This window comes from Myripristis murdjan, chromosome 20, assembly GCF_902150065.1.
Source record: "Myripristis murdjan chromosome 20, fMyrMur1.1, whole genome shotgun sequence".
In the NCBI taxonomy this organism is placed as follows: domain Eukaryota; kingdom Metazoa; phylum Chordata; class Actinopteri; order Holocentriformes; family Holocentridae; genus Myripristis; species Myripristis murdjan.
This window is the reverse complement of record NC_043999.1, coordinates 28,764,865-28,783,580: the sequence shown is the minus strand read 5'-3', so window position 1 is coordinate 28,783,580 and position 18,716 is coordinate 28,764,865. Positions and strand designations below refer to the sequence as shown.

General features: G+C 40.2%; 1 protein-coding gene across 3 annotated transcripts in view; it reads left to right on the top strand.

Annotated features, from left to right (window-relative positions):
* The window catches only part of arhgef4 (Rho guanine nucleotide exchange factor (GEF) 4), a 180,073-nt gene extending 167,896 nt beyond the window's left edge, over positions 1-12,177 (top strand). For all 3 annotated transcript variants that reach the window (XM_030078832.1, XM_030078833.1, XM_030078835.1), the window contains 2 exons: positions 8,247-8,324; positions 10,739-12,177. In XM_030078832.1, coding sequence (XP_029934692.1) covers positions 8,247-8,324; positions 10,739-10,896 — 236 coding nt within the window. In that variant the 3' untranslated portion in view covers positions 10,897-12,177. The remainder of the gene's footprint in view (positions 1-8,246; positions 8,325-10,738) is intronic.
* The last annotated feature ends 6,539 nt before the right edge of the window (positions 12,178-18,716 follow it).

Genomic DNA, 18,716 nt, shown 5'->3' with positions numbered 1-18,716 from the left:
GTGAATTGGTCGGGTAGGGTAGGGCTTCGGGTTCTGGTTCTGTGGGGGGAAAAAAATTTTTTTTTTAATATAAAAAATATAATTATGTGTTGTGTTATTGATTATGGCGTTTCACTTTTATGTGACTGGTGGAGAGAGTGAGAGACTGGATTGGATTTGGAGGCTAAACTTTCAGTGACAGACAGACAGGGAACAAGTGAGAGACAGAGTTGCAGCAGGATCCTGCTGTGCTGGCAAACTCAGCAGAGTCAGAAATCAGACAGTGACAGAGTGGCCAATTTCTCCACCAATTTAGCCATTCAATCTACAAAATCTACAATCTACAAAAGGTTTTACTGTCGCCGTTGAAGGACAAAATATAAGTGATGCAGGCATGAAGCAGAAGGAGAGAGAGAGAGAAGAAGAACGGGGATAACAGTTTAGTGCTAAATTAAACCATTTTGTGCAGAACTACAGTAACTTTGCTAACTTAGCATGTTTTATGAACAACTGAACATGTGAAGCTGCCTTTCGCCAACTATTATGTCCGTTCTCTCACTGCTACTAGAATTTGAGCCACCGGCGCTGCTAAATAATGGTGAATTTGGTGATCTTTTTTTTTTCCCCCTCTCCTTTCTTTTTTTTTCGGGCTTTATCGGGCTGTCGGGCCTAAAGTTCGGCTAATTAGTCAGGTAGGGTAGGGCCTCAGGCTGGCACAGTAGGGCTCGGTTAGGGTGGGGTCTTTATTTTCAGGCCCGATGAGAACTCTAGCCTTTACCTACCCTCGTACCACCCTCTCTCAGCTAATGCTTAAGCATACAACATATTGAGTGAGAGTAGGCCTCATGTTGGTAATTAAGCATTCACTGTGTTGAGTGATATGGAGGACTGCAGGAGCTTTAAGGCCAAATAAAGAAAAATAATGTACTCTTTTGAGTTTACAGTGACTATATTCCCTTAGCTTCCAAAATGTTGATGCTGACTGACTCTCCAGCACACATGGTAATTGATAGCCAGCATAGCTATTGCTATTTGCTGTTTTCAAACCTGTGATCTTCCAGTGATATTCTCTTCACCTCCCTGCTCCCTAAACCACAGGGTTGTTTCCAGACACTAAAACATGTGCTATACCCTCCTATTTCCATCAGCTGCATCTGCATTAATATTCAAACACCTTCAGCGGGCAGACGGTCAAGAAATATGTAATTACCAGAAGTAAGTGGATTTCTGTGATCTAAGGGATAAGCTGGCAAAATGGCAGAAAATCCGCCTCTTGTTTCTTTGCCACAGTGCAGTCCAGGGCTTTGGTCTGGTTATCTGGTTGGGAGTATGTGTGCAAGCTGATGCAGTCCTTTCATTTTGACGTTGTCTAATTTTGACAACCTGCACCAACATTAAAAACTAATGTAAATATAGCAGCAAACTGAAAGCTGAAACAAAGTCTGGAGTTATATGTAGCCTCTGCATGCACCATTTTGTGAGTTTGGGTCCTAAATATCTAATATCAGTTCAAAAAAAGTTTACAACGCTGCTTTACTACAGTGGAAACAGCTTATAGTGGTCTATTCTCTTGCAGATGACCATCTAATTGCATATGTTATATGAATATGATTGATTGATTGATTGATATAAAGAAATGAAATTCACAGCTTCACTATTCATTGACTTTTATTGACACAAACAGTACAGCTGTTTCAACTTTTCAAATGACAAAAAAATATAGCCGCGAGAGGCGATTCCGCGGTTCAAGCAAAATAAAATCCCACATACTTAAACAGACAACCCTTTATTTAAATCCGTTGAACATTTAAATATTTAAGCCTTCAAGTATTTAAAACAAACAAGTCAACTGTGCTTACATAACAACTTTTTAGAATGCACAGAATTTCAATTGCAGTGTCCAGCAGACACATGAGAAAATTTGGAAATAATAAGTAGGCTTATACATAATTAGAAAAAGAGGCACCTATTTAACTGGAAACTTCGATGGCACCGTTTACATATTTGTGTTGGGAATTTATTATTATCCCTAAGCATCTGCCTCGAATGCAGAATCCTTCCATACACAACTCTTGCTGTGTTGTCAATGTCTCAATAACTTGTCATGTGCCCTTGAGCATCAATTACAGCTTGACAACGACGTCTCATGCTGTTCACAAGTCGACTTATTGTCTGCTGAGGCACGGCATCCCACTCTTCTTGAAGGGCGGTCCTCAGGACATTGAGGTTCTGGGGTACAGAGCTCCGAGCCTCTACACGGCGACTCAGCTGATCCCATAGGTTTTCTATGGGATTCAGGTCTGGAGAAAGTGCAGGCCACTCCATCTGAGGTACCCCAGTCTCCAGCAGCCGTTCCCTAATGATACGACCTCGATGAGCTGGAGCATTGTCGTCCATGAAGATGAAATTAGGCCTGTGTTGTTCATGCAGGGGCACAATGACTGGATTAATGATGTTATTCAGGTAGTATGGGCTTGTCACTGTACCATTCACAAAGTGTAGGGCAGTTCTGTACTGACTAGACACACCCGCCCACACAGTAACACCACCACCACCAAAGGCTCGTCTGGTGACAACAGTGGCTGATGCATAGCGCTCTCCTTGACGTCTCCAACATCATTGGCGGCCATCATTTCTGCTCAACATGAATCGGCTTTCATCAGAGAACAGCACTGAGGCCCACTGGTCCCTCGTCCAGCGTAAATGCTCCCTGGCCCATGCAAGACGATGACACCTGTGCCTGGTGGTGTGGTCAGGTACCCTTGCAGGTCGTCTAGCACGCAGACCATGCTGATGTAAACGGTTTCGAATGGTCTGACATGACACTTGGGTGCCTCTCACCTCCCTTAACGTGCCTGGAGTTGAGTGGCATTCATCATCCGGTTCCGCAGGGCACTGTTCACAATGAAGCGGTCATCAGTGTGGGATGTGGCCAAAGGACGTCCACTTCTATGCCTTTCTGTGACTCTTCCAGTCTCTCTGTATCTCTGTTGCAACCTGCTGATGACACTCTGTGACACTCTAAGCTCAGTGGCCACTTCCGTCTGAGAACATCCTGTTTGAAGCCTCGCAATGGCGAGGTGCTGCTGATCAATTGTTAGGTGTCGTCTTGGTCTCATGATGTCAAAATGTGAACAGCATGATGAGGAGGACTGTTTAAATACCAATTCTAATTGAACCAGGAAATTTATTGGTTGATTCATTGATCAAACACCTGATGTGAATTTTGCCGTTAAGCTCCTTGTTAGAGAACAGCAACTTGTGCAAAAGGTACTGAAACATTGAACAGTTGGACATGTGCATTCAAAAGTTTACAGAAGGTCACATTAAGTTCACCTGTAAAGGTTAGAATGCATTTTAGGTTCATCCTGAAATTTCACCCAAAAGCCGAATATCCCTAACTTTTTGTGAGTAGTGTATACAAACAATTCAACAATCTATTATTGCATTTATATAACATAAAACCTTCACCCACTCACAACATTGCAGTACAACATAAAATGCATCAATTAAAAAGACCATACCATACAACTCAATGATTCAAAAATCCAATATTGCATTTATATGATATAAATCTCACTCTCCCACACAATATACACACTAATTACAGATGAGTGCAGTTTTGTTTTTTCTTTAACAAGGTTTTAGTTTTGGTGGTGAACAACTTAAACTCTGAGATGTGTTTTATTTCTGATGGCAGTGAGTTCCAGAGTTTACAGCTCTTACAGGAGAAGGCTGACTGTCCGCATGTTGTCCTGAAGAATGGGATTTTGCAGTTTTGAGGAATATGAATCAATATATGTGCTCATGATGGATGAAAATCCTCATTGGGTAGCTGACTGTGTCCACGTTGTGTCACACACTGCGCCCCTCCCCTACACATGCACGCACGCACACACACACACACACACACAGTGTCAACCTCTCTGTCACTCTCTCAGGTGTGACAGCTCACGTCACGTCTCTCTTCAGTAGCTTCAGGTTTTTCCAGCTCGCTCTTCCCTCAGTCTGTAATCACTGATAGTCAGTAGAGTTTCTGCTAAACTTGGTTGGTACCAGATGCACTGCTTTTGAGCAGAGTTAGGGTTAGGGGTTAGGGGTCGGGGCTGAATGCAACTCGCATCGCGTCTCTCACTGCCGACACACCACTCAGGATTTTTTTTTTTTTTTTTTTTTTTTACCATCTGCTCGCTCTTAACAGGTTTTTGATGTAAAGTCAGTTATATATTATTATTATATATATTATACACACACACACACACACACACACACACACACACACACATATATATATATATATATATATATATATATACCCCACACACTTCCGGTTTAAGCTCCACCCATGTCCAGTTTAGGCTCCACCCGCTCCAAGTACGGATACTTTGCTCGTATCGGACGTGGTGCAGAGTCACAGTCTTAACACACACACACACACCACTTACACACATACATTAGCTGAACACACAAAGTACATTATTATTTTGATTTTATTTTGGCTGCATGCACTGAGAGTCTGACACTTTCTCACTGTAGTTCATAAAAAATAAATATAGTAGGAGTATGAATATTACAAATTAAGCTTTATATATATATATATATATATATATATATATATATATATACAGTACAGGCCAAAAGTTTGGACACACCTTCTCATTCAATGCGTTTTCTTTTTTTTCATGACTATTTACATTGTAGATTCTAACTGAAGGAATCAAAACTGAATGAATGAACACATGTGGAGTTATGTACTTAACAAAAAAAGGTGAAATAACTGAAAACATGTTTTATATTCTAGTTTCTTCAAAATAGCCACCCTTTGGTCTGATTACTGCTTTGCACACTCTTGGCATTCTCTCGATGAGCTTCAAGAGGTAGTCACCTGAAATGGTTTTCCAACAGTCTTGAAGGAGTTCCCAGAGGTGTTTAGCACTTGTTGGCCCCTTTGCCTTCACTCTGCGGTCCAGCTCACCCCAAAGCATCTGGATTGGGTTCAGGTCCGGTGACTGTGGAGGCCAGGTCATCTGCCGCAGCACTCCATCACTCTCCTTCTTGGTCAAATAGCCCTTACACAGCCTGGAGGTGTGTTTGGGCTCATTGTCCTGTTGAAAAATAAATGATGGTCCAACTAAACACAAACCGGATGGGATGGCATGTCGCTGCAGGATGCTGTGGTAGCCATGCTGGTTCAGTGTGCCTTCAATTTTGAATAAATCCCCAACAGTGTCACCAGCAAAACACCCCCACACCATCACACCTCGTCCTCCATGCTTCACAGTGGGAACCAGGCATGTGGAATCCATCCGTTCACCTTTTCTGCGTCTCACAAAGACACGGCGGTTGGAACCAGAGATCTCAAATTTGGACTCATCAGACCAAAGCACAGATTTCCACTGGTCTAATGTCCATTCCTTGTGTTTCTTGGCCCAAACAAATCTCTTCTGCTTGTTGCCTCTCCTTAGCAGTGGTTTCCTAGCAGCTATTTGACCATGAAGGCCTGATTGGCGCAGTCTCCTCTTAACAGTTGTTCTAGAGATGGGTCTGCTGCTAGAACTCTGTGTGGCATTTATCTGGTCTCTGATCTGAGCTGCTGTTAACTTGAGATTTCTGAGGCTGGTGACTCGGATGAACTTGTCCTCAGAAGCAGAGGTGACTCTTGGTCTTCCTTTCCTGGGTCGGTCCTCATGTGTGCCAGTTTCGTTGTAGCGCTTGATGGTTTTTGCGACTCCACTTGAAGACACATTCAAAGTTTTTGCAATTTTCCGGACTGACTGACCTTCATTTCTTAAAGTAATGATGGCCACTCGTTTTTCTTTAGTTAGCTGATTGGTTCTTGCCATAATATGAATTTTAACAGTTGTCCAATAGGGCTGTGGGCTGTGTAGTAACCTGACTTCTGCACAACACAACTGATGGTCCCAACCCCATTGATAAAGCAAGAAATTCCACTAATTAACCCTGATAAGGCACACCTGTGAAGTGAAAACCATTGCAGGTGACTACCTCTTGAAGCTCATGGAGAGAATGCCAAGAGTGTGCAAAGCAGTAATCAGAGCAAAGGGTGGCTATTTTGAAGAAACTAGAATATAAAACATGTTTTCAGTTATTTCACCTTTTTTTGTTAAGTACATAACTCCACGTGTTCATTCATAGTTTTGATTCCTTCAGTTAGAATCTACAATGTAGACATACATTAGTCATGAAAATAAAGGAAACGCATTGAATGAGAAGGTGTGTCCAAAATTTTGGCCTGTACTGTATATATATATGAAGCTTAATTTATATACACTCTCTCTCTCACTAGGTAGTAAAAAAAAAAAAATCTTTTTGATCATAAAAAATTTGAAAATTAAAAATTAAAAAAAGTTATGTTGAGTATGAAAACTCTTGTTCATTGCATTTTACTTAGTACTTCATAATTGCCCACTGCATGTGTTGTATTCATTGATGCACTTAAGAATATCTGAAGCTTAATTCTGAGGCTGTACTGAAAATAGTTTTCCAATAAACAATAAATATAGCAACTTCTGATCAACCTGTATCAATTTCAGACTTAAAATAACATACTGGTTAAGCCCCACCCATTTCCTGTCAAACCCCACACACTTCCGGTTTAAGCCCCACCCATGTCCAGTTTAGGCTCCACCCGCTCCGATTACAGATACGGATACGGATAATGTAGATGGTTGAACAGATACAGATACAGATAGTGGTGTACTTGCTCATCCCTAATAAACAAGTACCTGCTTCACTGATTCACATGCACTGGTCCTGCTCATCTCTTCAAAACTATTGGTTTCATGTTTTTGAAAGGGTGCTTCAACTGTCCTTAGACCAATTCTATTATTAGCACTCCTGTCAAAAATTACAGCAGACTTTGTAGCTTTCCTTACCTTGTTAGCTAGATGTCAGATATTACTTTGTTGGGAATCATCTTTTCCTCCCTCCTGTGAAGTTTGGATCAAAGATACTCTTCATTTTAGCAAACTAGAAATTTTCCAAACTATGTCAGCCTTTCTTTGATCATATAAAGACCTTGCAGTTCCAAAGTGTACCTCAGTGAAGTTGGCTGTTGATTATTAGTATTATTAGTAGCATTATTAACACTGATTTGTAGCATTAACAGTATTTGTATTAAATGAAGACCATGTTCTGTTGTTGTTGTTGGTGGTGGTGGTGGTGGTGGTGTGCTCTGTTTGGATTATTTTAGCTTTTTTTTTTTTTTTTTTTTTTTTTTAACTTTTTAAAAAAGTTATGTATTTATTGATTTATTTAGTATGTGTTTGTGTGTGTTTGTTGATTAATTAATTATTTATGCATCATATGCATGTTGTAAAACCACTTGCTGAAACAGTTTAAGGTACTGCTGTACACAATGTGTAAAAACTCAAATAAACAGATCTTTTTTAAAAAAAAATGCAAAATGAGAGTCATTTTAGGAGAAGTTAGATGGTTGGAACTGCAACTGCTGAACACATGATCTTTCCATCTAGCACAGTGCTGAAGGCACACCATGTAACAGTGCCAGTACCTTCAGCGGGTACTTAATCCACATGATACACTGTGTAAATAAGATTGCTTCAAGTTGCTGTAAGGTTTATTTTGTCACTTTTATAGAGTCTTTATGCTAAACTAACACAAAATGCAATCCATCTCTAGCTCTAATAATCAGTCAGGACTACACTGATTTCAAAATGGTCTTTGAATACAGCTAGAGCAGAGCATTCTCATCTCACAATCAAGTCCAGCTCTTTTATGTATAAAGATCAACTTGACTGTTATCAGTTCTAAAACTGAGATCCATGCTGAATCGCTCAAATAACATTTCAATGTGAAAGAGCACAGTAGGCCTGCAGCGCTCCTATCAGCATTTCCCCACTTCTGCATCTTCAGGCTCTCTTTTGAATCCAGTCTCAGCTGTTAGATTCCGAGCTGAATAAATGGATAAGTAAAAGAAACATAGAGTTGATTAAGGTGGTTATTTTTAAGAATATTAATGCAGCGGAGGTCCACCACAGTGGCAGTAGCCTAACAGTTAGCATCTGGAGCATTTGGAATGATGAGAGGAAGATAGCACCACCACTGTCCTACATAACAACTAGAGGGGAAGGGAAATAAAACCACATTTTTCAAAATGGGTCAACTATTCCACCATTTCAGTGGCCAAGCTTCATTGGATTTCACAGGCCTGAATGAAAAATTAACAATTACACAGACTATGTTGAGAAGTCTGCTAACTGATTTATTTGTTGTTGTCTTTTCAGGCTTTTCTCTCACTGAAGTCCAGAAGAAGCAGGCCATGTTGAATGCCTGCAAAAGCCATCCTGCTGGGAAGCCCAAAGGTATGCACACACACACACACACATTTATATAATGGGACTGAGTGGACTGGGTGGAGGCAGGCGAAAGGCATCTGACTACAATATAGATTTCTTATCACCGAGCTGTGTCCTGTATAATGTTTCATGATTTTCACTATGAAATTTGATCTAACCACACATCCCTCTGATCATCAGATATGTTTTTGTAATATCAATCTTGAGAGCTCTCCCTGTCTCTCTCCTCTTAAACATGGCCCAATAAACTATGTATAGCATAAAAGCCTTGTTCTATAATGCATAACCAGTACTCTTCATTGATAATGTATGTCCACTACAGAGTGCATTAGGGATGTCTGCTCAGTGTGGCACAGGACCATAGAAATAGAATGGGTAGAACCAGCGTGGACCTTTTGGTTCATGGCAAATCAGACTATTTCTGGGTGGTTCACCTTGTGATGGCAACAGCTGTAGCTTTTACTGATGTCGCTGGATTAGCAAAGGAGTTTGTTTGAAGACCTTTTTTAGAACTTCCAAAACTGTAAAACTATTAGGGCCATTGTAAGGAGAAAAACTTTGGGAGCCGGGGGAGAAGGAGCGTTACATTCCAAGAAAACTCAGAATTTTTGAGATTAAAGTTGTAAGTTTATGAGAAAAAACGTAGAAGTTCTCTTAGATTGAAGTCACAAATTTTTGAGAGAAAAACTCAAAAATGTATGAGAGAAAAACTCAAAATTTAGTGTGTTGTTTTCTTCTGAATAAGCCCAAGTCATGGCCATGTCTCTTCAAAGTCCAGTAGCTGATGATAATATTGTGATTTTGGGCTAAAATCAGCAGGATTTCACAGTAGAATGTGATGAAGCCATCAGCTGCAGGCGTGATACACAGCAAGCAGCAGCGTCTGCAGTTTGAGGCTGATCCAGCCTTGCAAAGTGAAGCCATGTGCTTCCTTGGCCAAAAAAAAAAAAAAAAAAAAAAAAGAACTTTCTTGAAAATTTACAACTTTATTCTTGGAAATTCAGAGTTTTTTTCTTGCAGGGGTTGTGCGACCGCCACAGAGCCTTACCGCGCACCTCTGAAAAATTGGAACTACGCAGACCCCACGTAGCCCCCACGCAGGCCCCCCACTGACAACAAGAGCTATGATTGATCCGCCGAACTACAGCATTTCGCCCCTCCGGCGTCACGTCCTGTATATATATGTATATAATGTATATATGTATATACACACACACACTAGGGATGCTAACCGGTGGCCGTTTGACCGGTTGTTGACCGTTTGAACCGAATAATGTTGTCGGTTAAAAAGAAGATGAGTCAGCCTGGAATGTGACGTGCGTTTGTTCACTTCCAACAGAATTATGATGCTTTAAGTGGGCCGGTACGCACCGGTACGGAGTACCGGCACGTCTCAGTTTTAGCCTGTAGCATACCGGGAGTTTTCACGGCGTACTGGGACTTCTCGTGAGCCCATAGTACCCTGTCTTGTCTCGCCTTGTGATTTGACTATACTACATTACCCAGTGTGCACTGGTACACGCCACACACCTGCCCCTCACGAGCATATGCTCGCGAGACGTTCACTCGTAAGGAGGTCTCGCGAGTCGAGTGTGCCAGAAAGCATAGAAAGGGCGTGAAGAAGAAGAGATCTCGCGGACGTTGAATGTAAACATCAGTTTGATGTCCCGGTTGGTTTGGGCTGGTTTAGTGAGCCCACCTACCGTTTTTACAAATGTTGGCGTTTTGTTATGATAGAAGCAAACACAGCAGTTTGTTATTTAACCCAGCGATGTCGGCACCGACAGGATTCTGCATGCCTACTTTACATAACGATTTCTCCGTGACCGCTTGTGATATTCAGAAACTTTAAAAAATGTCTGAAACTGTTGTTTGTTGCGGTTATTCTTTTATGGTTTACAGACAGTCAAATAATATTCTCGGTTAACCGAAATAAACCGATTAATGAGGCCCGGTGGTCGACCAAGAAAATTTTCCATTTTCGCCATCCCTAACACACACACACACACACACACACACACACATATATGTATATATAATATACCTTAATGTTAATGTTAACATTTGTTAATTAAAAAATTCAAAATTTTGTCAGTGTAATTTTCAATTTTCTTTCTTTCTTTTTTTTTTTATTAGTTCGAATAGAGCTCAGCCCACTGCGATCAGGACTCAGCCAGGATGAGTGATACACGCTCTACTAGTGAGCTACCAGGGCACTCCATCATTTCCAAATTGAACAATGAATAATGGCCCTAAATTTGGGTTATCTGTGTTCTGGATTACAAATAATCATTATCAGCCCAGGAACAGAAACATAGGTTGATCCCTAGTTCTGCACTTTATGCAGCAATGGTAATCTGTGATATACTGGCTTTGTGAAATGATATTTTCTGACTGCTTGTGTCCGTCCTTGTCTGCAGCGGTGACCAGGCCCTACTATGACTTCCTCCTGCGACAGAAGCACCCATCTCTTCCCACCGCTTTGCCTCAGCAGCAGGTCTTCATGCTGGCTGAGCCCAAGCGCAAAACCTCCACCTTCTGGCACAACATTGGCAGACTGACACCTTTCAAGAAGTAAAACAGGGGAAAAAGAAGAATGAAAAAAGAAAGATGGGTAGAAGGAACAGACGAGGAAGCAGAGGAGGAAGAAGAGAGCTCTCTGCTCGTGCCTGAATTGACCCTTTTTAATTCTTCCTCTCTTTTCTTTCCTGTTCGTAATGTTGCCCTAATTAATATACTGATTTATTGTCAAGATGAAGATGATTATGAGGATGGGGAGGATATTATTTTTTTGAAAGCACTTTATAGGTTGGTTAACAATCAGACTTGAGAATGGTCTCCTGGAGACGTTGAGTGAAACGTTGGAGAGAGTGAACTGTTCTGTACCTTACTACTACTACACCTTCAATCAAGCGCCGATTGGTACTAATACTACTACTGTACTGCTGCGAGTGACGCTGGGACTGACCATTGGGCTGCTTCTCTGAAAGACGTTGCCTGTCGACAAAAATGTGTCGTTGTTGTTTTTCCACTTGTTATTTTGTTTTATGATTTGACAAATGCCAACTGTTCACAGTGCCAGTTTGATTTTTTTTTTTTTTTTTTATGTATTTGTTTGTTCTGTGTCTGCTTATGAAAAAAAAAAGGGAACAAAAGGCGGATAAAAGTTCCCGTGCTTTTCTCTGTGCAAATATATCCATAATTTTCACATCATTTCAGCTGGGTTTTTTAGAGTTTCATGTTTTCCATCCGCAAGGATTTGGTGTCATATTCCCAGTCCATTTGTGGTTTTGTGCAAACACACTTGATAAAAGGACATCAAATGCAGCCCAAAGAATATTCGAGTCATCACAGATTACTTTCTCCCACATTCCATGAGTCTGATCCTCGACTCCTTACATTTAACCCTGTCAATGAAAGTACCGTAATTTTATTTCATTGTTATTATTATTATTATTATTGTTGTTGTTGTTCATTTTTTTGAAGTGCCATTTGAAGTGTGTCATGGATGACTTACAATGACATGCATGGATGTGATGGAAAAAAAATACTGTGAAGAATATTTTTTTATCTCTGAAGAACCCCTGCTCTATTTAACCAGATTCAGGAACTGAGGTTTCCTTGTGCTCCCTGGGTGAAAGCATTGCACACAAAGACATTATTTTATCTACCTGTAGTTATTCTATCACAAGTAGTCCTATACTCAATGTATCTGGTCTCAATCTCATTTCAGATCAATGCAGCCCAGTGATATAGCTATGTAAGTGCATTCAGAGAAATGTACTCCTTTCACCTTTATGTTCAAATGTTTTAGCTTATAAGGTTATGGAATATTAAAAATTCCCAAGCTGACAAATCAGCCATCTGTTGGTATGGTCATTATTTCATTTGGTAGATAAGTGTGGCAGTCTTTAGCAGACGTTAGCTGGGCATCGAATGGAAGTAAATCTGCAGCACATCTCACCTGGTATCCTCCAAAATGTTATGTATTCATTTTGGAAAAGCATTTTTAACCCAATTCATCGGTCATTATCTAAATAATCTAATCAAGTCTCTGGCTGTTACCATTTCTCAACCAAAGAAGGAATGATGCAATGCAACAAATTTAAAGTAGTAACCAGTGATTCTGCGTCTTTAGCCTAATATCTACCAAATGTCGGTGTTGTTATCGTTTCTGCTGATCTTTTCTCAAAGCAACCGGTCATTTTTTAGAACTCCAGTATCAGTTTTCCTCCCTTTTATCCAGCCATTGGTTTCAATTCATTACACTATGATATGAAAATGAACTCTCAAAGTCTTCAAACTTTCTTCACACCCGTATTCCATCACCATAATAAAGTCATCTACTTAAGTTTTCCTTAAAGCAGCAGAACTGTTGTGTTTTGATGACTTGAAATTGGGCAGAGTGAAATGTTTCCCTGGGGAAATGTTTGCTCTACACAATTTTCAGTTCTGTGGTTTATGAATGGTGATGACTTTGTTAGCCGCAGACGCAGAACTATTAAGTGGGTGTTTGAACCAAAAATTCAGATTTGAAAAACAAATTGTGATTAAATGTCATGAAATTGTGGTACCCCTACAAGCAATGCAAAATGGTTGGTTGCAATGTAAAATTTGTTGCAGTGTAAATTGTAGTAAATGGGCCAAAGATTCAAAATCACTGGTATGGTCACTTAATTCAGTCAGGAATAGTGTGCTACTCAAATACGTTATTTCAAAGCGAGAGGCATTCCTTTTTCAGATCTGAATGGTTAATTTCTCTTTGTAAAAACAAAACGTCATCTAAATGGTTGCAGTGCCTGTTTCTCTGTGCTCTGCCAGGTCTCAGCAGGTTTAGGTGGGTGTGGCTGCTTAAGCACAACCCAAGGGCAGATATTCCAATTCCTTGTTGGTGGGGACAAAAAATTCCCCTCAGCCCATCTTGGCGGGGACACCAAAAGTGATGCCCAAAGCGCCCCCTGTTTGCCACACTCTGTCAGTCTCTCTAAACTTGAAAACATATTGTTTTCTGTCTATTATTAACACAAGTGCTGCCAAAATGTATTGTATGATTTAGTATTAGTTTTGTTGAAAAACAAAACAAAACAAAACAAAACACTAGAGTTGCAAACACAAAGGGTGCCTTACTGTCCCATACTGACCAGTCATTTAACTTTATTAGTCTGCTCATAACAATTTAAGTCAACTAAGCTAGCTATTTGTAAGAATGTTACAATAAACATTCCTCTGACTTCCTCTGCCATGGCTGGAGTACGTGAGGTGAAGATTCTAAACACGTGACCCTGCTAAGTAAAAACAAAGGGGGGTGGTGGGTGGTGGGTAATATCATGACTTGTCCAGATCTGGTTCCAGCATGTCAGTGATCCACCAAGCATCACTTTATTACCACATCCACAAAATCATACAATTTGTGTTCACAGTGCTTGTTACTGCACACCACAGCCTGTCTTAAATAATGGAAGCAGGTTCTGGGAACAATCGGTGAAAGAATACCACAAGTTACACTTTTACTGAAATAAGTGTTGGTGGGTGTATTGAATCAATGCCAAATTAAACTGTGCCTCCTTTTGGTCAACAACTTCATGCAGGACAACTTAATTTTTAATTACATTTCCAAGAATTTGCATTTTGTAGCCTCTCTGAGAGGTGGAGGAATCAAATCAAATAAATGAATGGGAATAAATGAAGGAATCAAAAGAGAGAGCGAGAGAGAGAGATGAAAGAGTAAAAAGAGAAGAAAAAAGAACTAATAAAACAACAATCATCATCATCATCATCATCATCATCATAAAAGGTTAGAAAACAAGCAAATTATCCCAAGGTCCTTAATAGTAAGTGTCACTTGGCAGTAATTTTGTGACTATTTGGTCCATAAGTACAGCTAAACCCAAATGCTTTTAGAATGTAGCCACATAAGTTATCCAACCTAATTTCCAGAGAGACCATTTGACTCCATCCAGTATCAAACAATTCAAGAACACTACTGCTTTTAGGAAAACTAATGACAGCGTCTTTACTGCAGTGATGGAATACTGGTTTCAAGAAAGTTTGAAGGTTCTGAAAGTTAATTTTCATATTGTAGTGGAAAGAATGGAAACCAATGGCTAGATAAAAGGGAGGAAAATTATATTGGAGTATTATATAGGAGTTCTAAAATACAACTGCTTGCAGTTTAGCAGAATGTTGAGTTTATACATAAACAGGTATTATGCAAAACATGCAGAATCATTGGCATGGTCTGTCTTTTAAAAGTATACTCCAACATTTTGAGCAAAATCCCTTTTTTCTGACTTACCCAGACTGAGACAAGATGCTCGATACCATTTTCACCTCTGTACATCCACTGGTTTGGTTCCCATGGCTAGTATTTTGTGTTGGCTTAGCGTAAAGACTAGGGGCCCTATCTTGTGCCACCCGCTACCCGTTGCCACTACCTGCTACCCGTGAATTGTGCATTTAGGAGCTTCCGCTATCCCTAAACGGTATCTTGCGCCCACGCTACCCGCTATCCATTATACCGACTCCGTTATTTGCGCCTGGAGGTGTGTCCGTGGGCGTGTTTTATGCGCTTTCCCTACAATTGCTATCTTGACCACCCGCTATCGCCTCTTGCGCAATGCTAAATCCCCAAATAACGGGTTTAGGGACTCTGATGCAAGATAGGGCCCTTGAAGTCTATGGGAGTTGTTCGCCTGACTCAGTCAAGGTGAAAAATAAACCTTACAGCAGCTGTGAAGCTGTCTCATTTACACAATGTGTCATGTGGATTTAAAATACATCTTGGATTTTTTTTTTTTTTTTTTTTTTTTTAACAAGAGAAGAGTCGCGGCGACACAGCGGTGACAATGGGATGGAACATCTTGCCTCAGGCTGAGTAAGTTGGAAAAACGGTATATTTCCCAAAACGTTCTAATATTCCTTTAAGTATTTATACAGTCAGCCAGTCACAGCGTACTGGTGTTTGTGAAAACAGATGAACCTGGAGGTAGACCAGATTTGTAAAACTGACTCTTTTGACCAGTGGAAGATTCAGACGATCAGTACTCATTGCACTCAGCATCTCTGAAAAGCATCAGAATTTGTTTTATTTTTGTTTCATCAATCACAACAATAGACAGCCTTTGATTTCAAATGTATGTTTCAGAACAATGCTTCATTTCCAGAGAACACCGAATCCCACCTGACTGCCCAACTGAAAGACCCATATCTACCATCCAGCATGTCCCTCAGTCCCGGGACGTCCTCTGCCACACCTTCGAGTGTCTCTCATGTCCTGCTGTAGAACATGCAGGAGAAAGAGAGAACAGGCTGCTTGTGGTGACAAACACAGCTCTTTTGTGCCTCTGTTGTGGAGCAGACTGGAGCTCTTCCAAGAAACGTGAGAAGTAGGTCAGTGGGATGGCAGCTTGACAATATGCTTGTCCTCGTTCTTTGATACGAGTCAGATTTGATTTCATTTCCAGCAGTGTGATGCAGGTAATAATGCACGATTCATTATGTCAGCCGTTGTTCATCATTCATTTGATGGGATTTTATTTTATTTCAGAGCTAGACAGCTTAGATTGGATACAAGACTCTGCTATCAGCTTGTGTGTAGGGGGTCTACACAGATGGCATTCTGTTCATATGTTCACCTAAATTAAAGGGATACTTCACCCATTGGGAAAAATTTCAAATTTCTCTTCTCACATAGTTGTGTTAGCCTTGCTGTCGTTCTCTCATTTGTACTGAGTGTAAAATATCGGCTGGATGCTCTAAATGCTGTTAGCCTCCTGTCACTGAGGTGGACTCTCCCCTCATATCTCTATTCCAGATATGTATTTATTGATATTACTTAGCTGGCCTGCCTATTTATTGTCTTCACCTCATATACCCTTACATACATTTCTATCCTCACATCTCTCTTTTTTGGGACAATGTCTTTATCCTTGTCTCCTGTGTGCTGTGAATAATGTGTTTTCTTGTCTCTTGTCCTGTGTGTGAATGCTGTGACATGAGTGTCCTCTGTGTGTATGTGTAATCTGTTCTCTTGCCAGGTCTCATGATGATGGTGGTCGTGTGGCTAAGGTCCTGGACTATTCTTTTGGCATCTGGACATTGCTTGGCATCCTCCACATCACATTCTTTATATATCTTATAAATTCACAACAATTTTGTTATCCTCTTTCAGTGTTGTACCTTGTAACTTGTGTTCTATTCTGCACACACAACATCCGTTGCTCGTCTGTCCATCATGTCCATCATGTCCATCATGAGATGGATTCTTACTCTGTTGCTCTCCCTAAGGTTTCTTCCCTTTTCTTCCTATTTTTTTTTTTTATCCCTATTAGTTTTTTTTCTGAGGCAGTCATCCAAAAATGACTCCATTGATAATTTGTACAGCAGCTTATTACAGCACATTGTTACGTTTCAAAGTTAAGTGACCTCTAGTGGTCCTGTAGATGACAACACTGTTGTGTAGTCGCACAGCGTACTGCTTGTTTTCAGCTAGCTATTAGCTCTCTAATATTAGAGAATAACCTTAACCCTGACCTTTTCCTAACGTCAACCATGACAACAAACCTTTCTCTAACTTTAACCAAGACTTTTTAGTGGCTAGTGGGCTAGCTTGCTCATGGAACACTGTCAGTTGTATGGGCCCTCTGCTACCCATACAACCCATACAACTAACAGGTTGTATGGGTTCAGGGATGTTGAAGGGTTTTAGTGAGTCCATGGGACCCACAGGGGGTCATTTCAGTGGGCCCAAGGGAAATGTAGTGTTTCCCCAATAAAATGTTTTTTTTTTTTTTTTTTTTTTTTTTTTGACAAATTGTAATGTTAAACTTGTGATTGATGTTATATGGTTATAATTATGGTTCTATTCATATATGTGTTGCAAATGCATCTGAAAATTATTACTTTTTGTACATTTGCATTAAAAAACACACTTTACTGGCCAGCTCAAGTCACACATCTTCATGGTTACTAGGTTGAAAACAAAACTGAATTGGATGTTTGGGTGTGCTTGTTGGCTGACTCCAGAATACCCCAGTGCGCTGTGGGGATAATGAGTTCTTTATTTTAATGGCAGCCATGGCCTCACTGGCTGAGCTGTTTGGGTTTGAATCAGCCTCCTTCACTGAATCATCCAACCTCGTTCAGTGAACAAGAGAATCAAGGTGTCCCCTGGATGCATCGATGGTACTGTGTCCATTCGTATTTTAATGCGTCAAGAATGCAGGACACATACCGTTTAACATCACTGTGGGTTGGAGAACTTGTTTGGAGTTTTACCTGTGAGAGGATCTAAGGACAGAGGATGTTGTATTCCTGTAAAGCAAATTTATAATTTGTGATATTGGGCTATACAGATAAAATTGCTGTGACTTGAATACCTCTTCTTCTAGGGACTCCTGGTCAGGAAGGCAGCAAAAGCCAAACCTTAGCTAAAGCTAAACATAAAAAAACATTCCCTTACGCAAAACAAGAAAAATAAAAAAGTACAGACTGATCTGTAACATTGAAGTCCATAACAGAGTTCACAATCAAGGCAGGTCAGGATCATGTAAAACAAAACAGGTTTCCTTTGAAATACAATGTAATATATATAATATATATGAACTCTTTTAAGAAATGTTTGCTTATTTTCAGCATATGATAAATAAATAAAAAGTTGATTGTGGTTTTTATTTTCTGGCAAGCTGATTCATGAATTTAAAAAATGAAATAAACAACATGTAGGTGATATAGTCATGTTTATTCAGTGAACAATTTCCATTCCTGTACAACTTACTGTGATGCACTTCCATCACTCTAGATTTGACATTTGACATTGTCATTATGTTTCACATTTGCAAGTGACGCAAAAGACACTTCAAATCCAATTTGAGCAGCCATAGCATCTGGACTGAGACGCATCTGTAGAAATCTGATTGGATTGGAGTCACATTTCAAACCACCTCCCAATGTGGCTTGGGTCCAATTTGCAGAAAATCACATTTCATGTGATTTTTGGCTGTCCAGACTTTCTAAAATCAATCTGCATACAATCTGGATATGCCAAGCAACAGATTTGAGGTGGCAGTCTGGACCAGGCCTTTGTCTTGGTGACACAGCCACTGATTAAAGGAACTGTTGCATAACACACGTGCTGAAGGAAGCAAGTCACTGGCACATCTCTCACAGCACAGTAGAAACAAGGGATCAACTAATTACTGACTAATTGTCAGAATTTTTCAACAAGCAGTATCATAATTGTGATGTACATGATGGCTGATATGAAAACCACTCAGACGCCACCTCTCCAACTGACAGACAGCAGAACAAAAGTTTCTGATAGTGTTTTTTTTTTTAATTATTATTGTATATATTGTGATTTACTGTGACGTCTTTTAACCAACTTGTGAAACTGAAGGC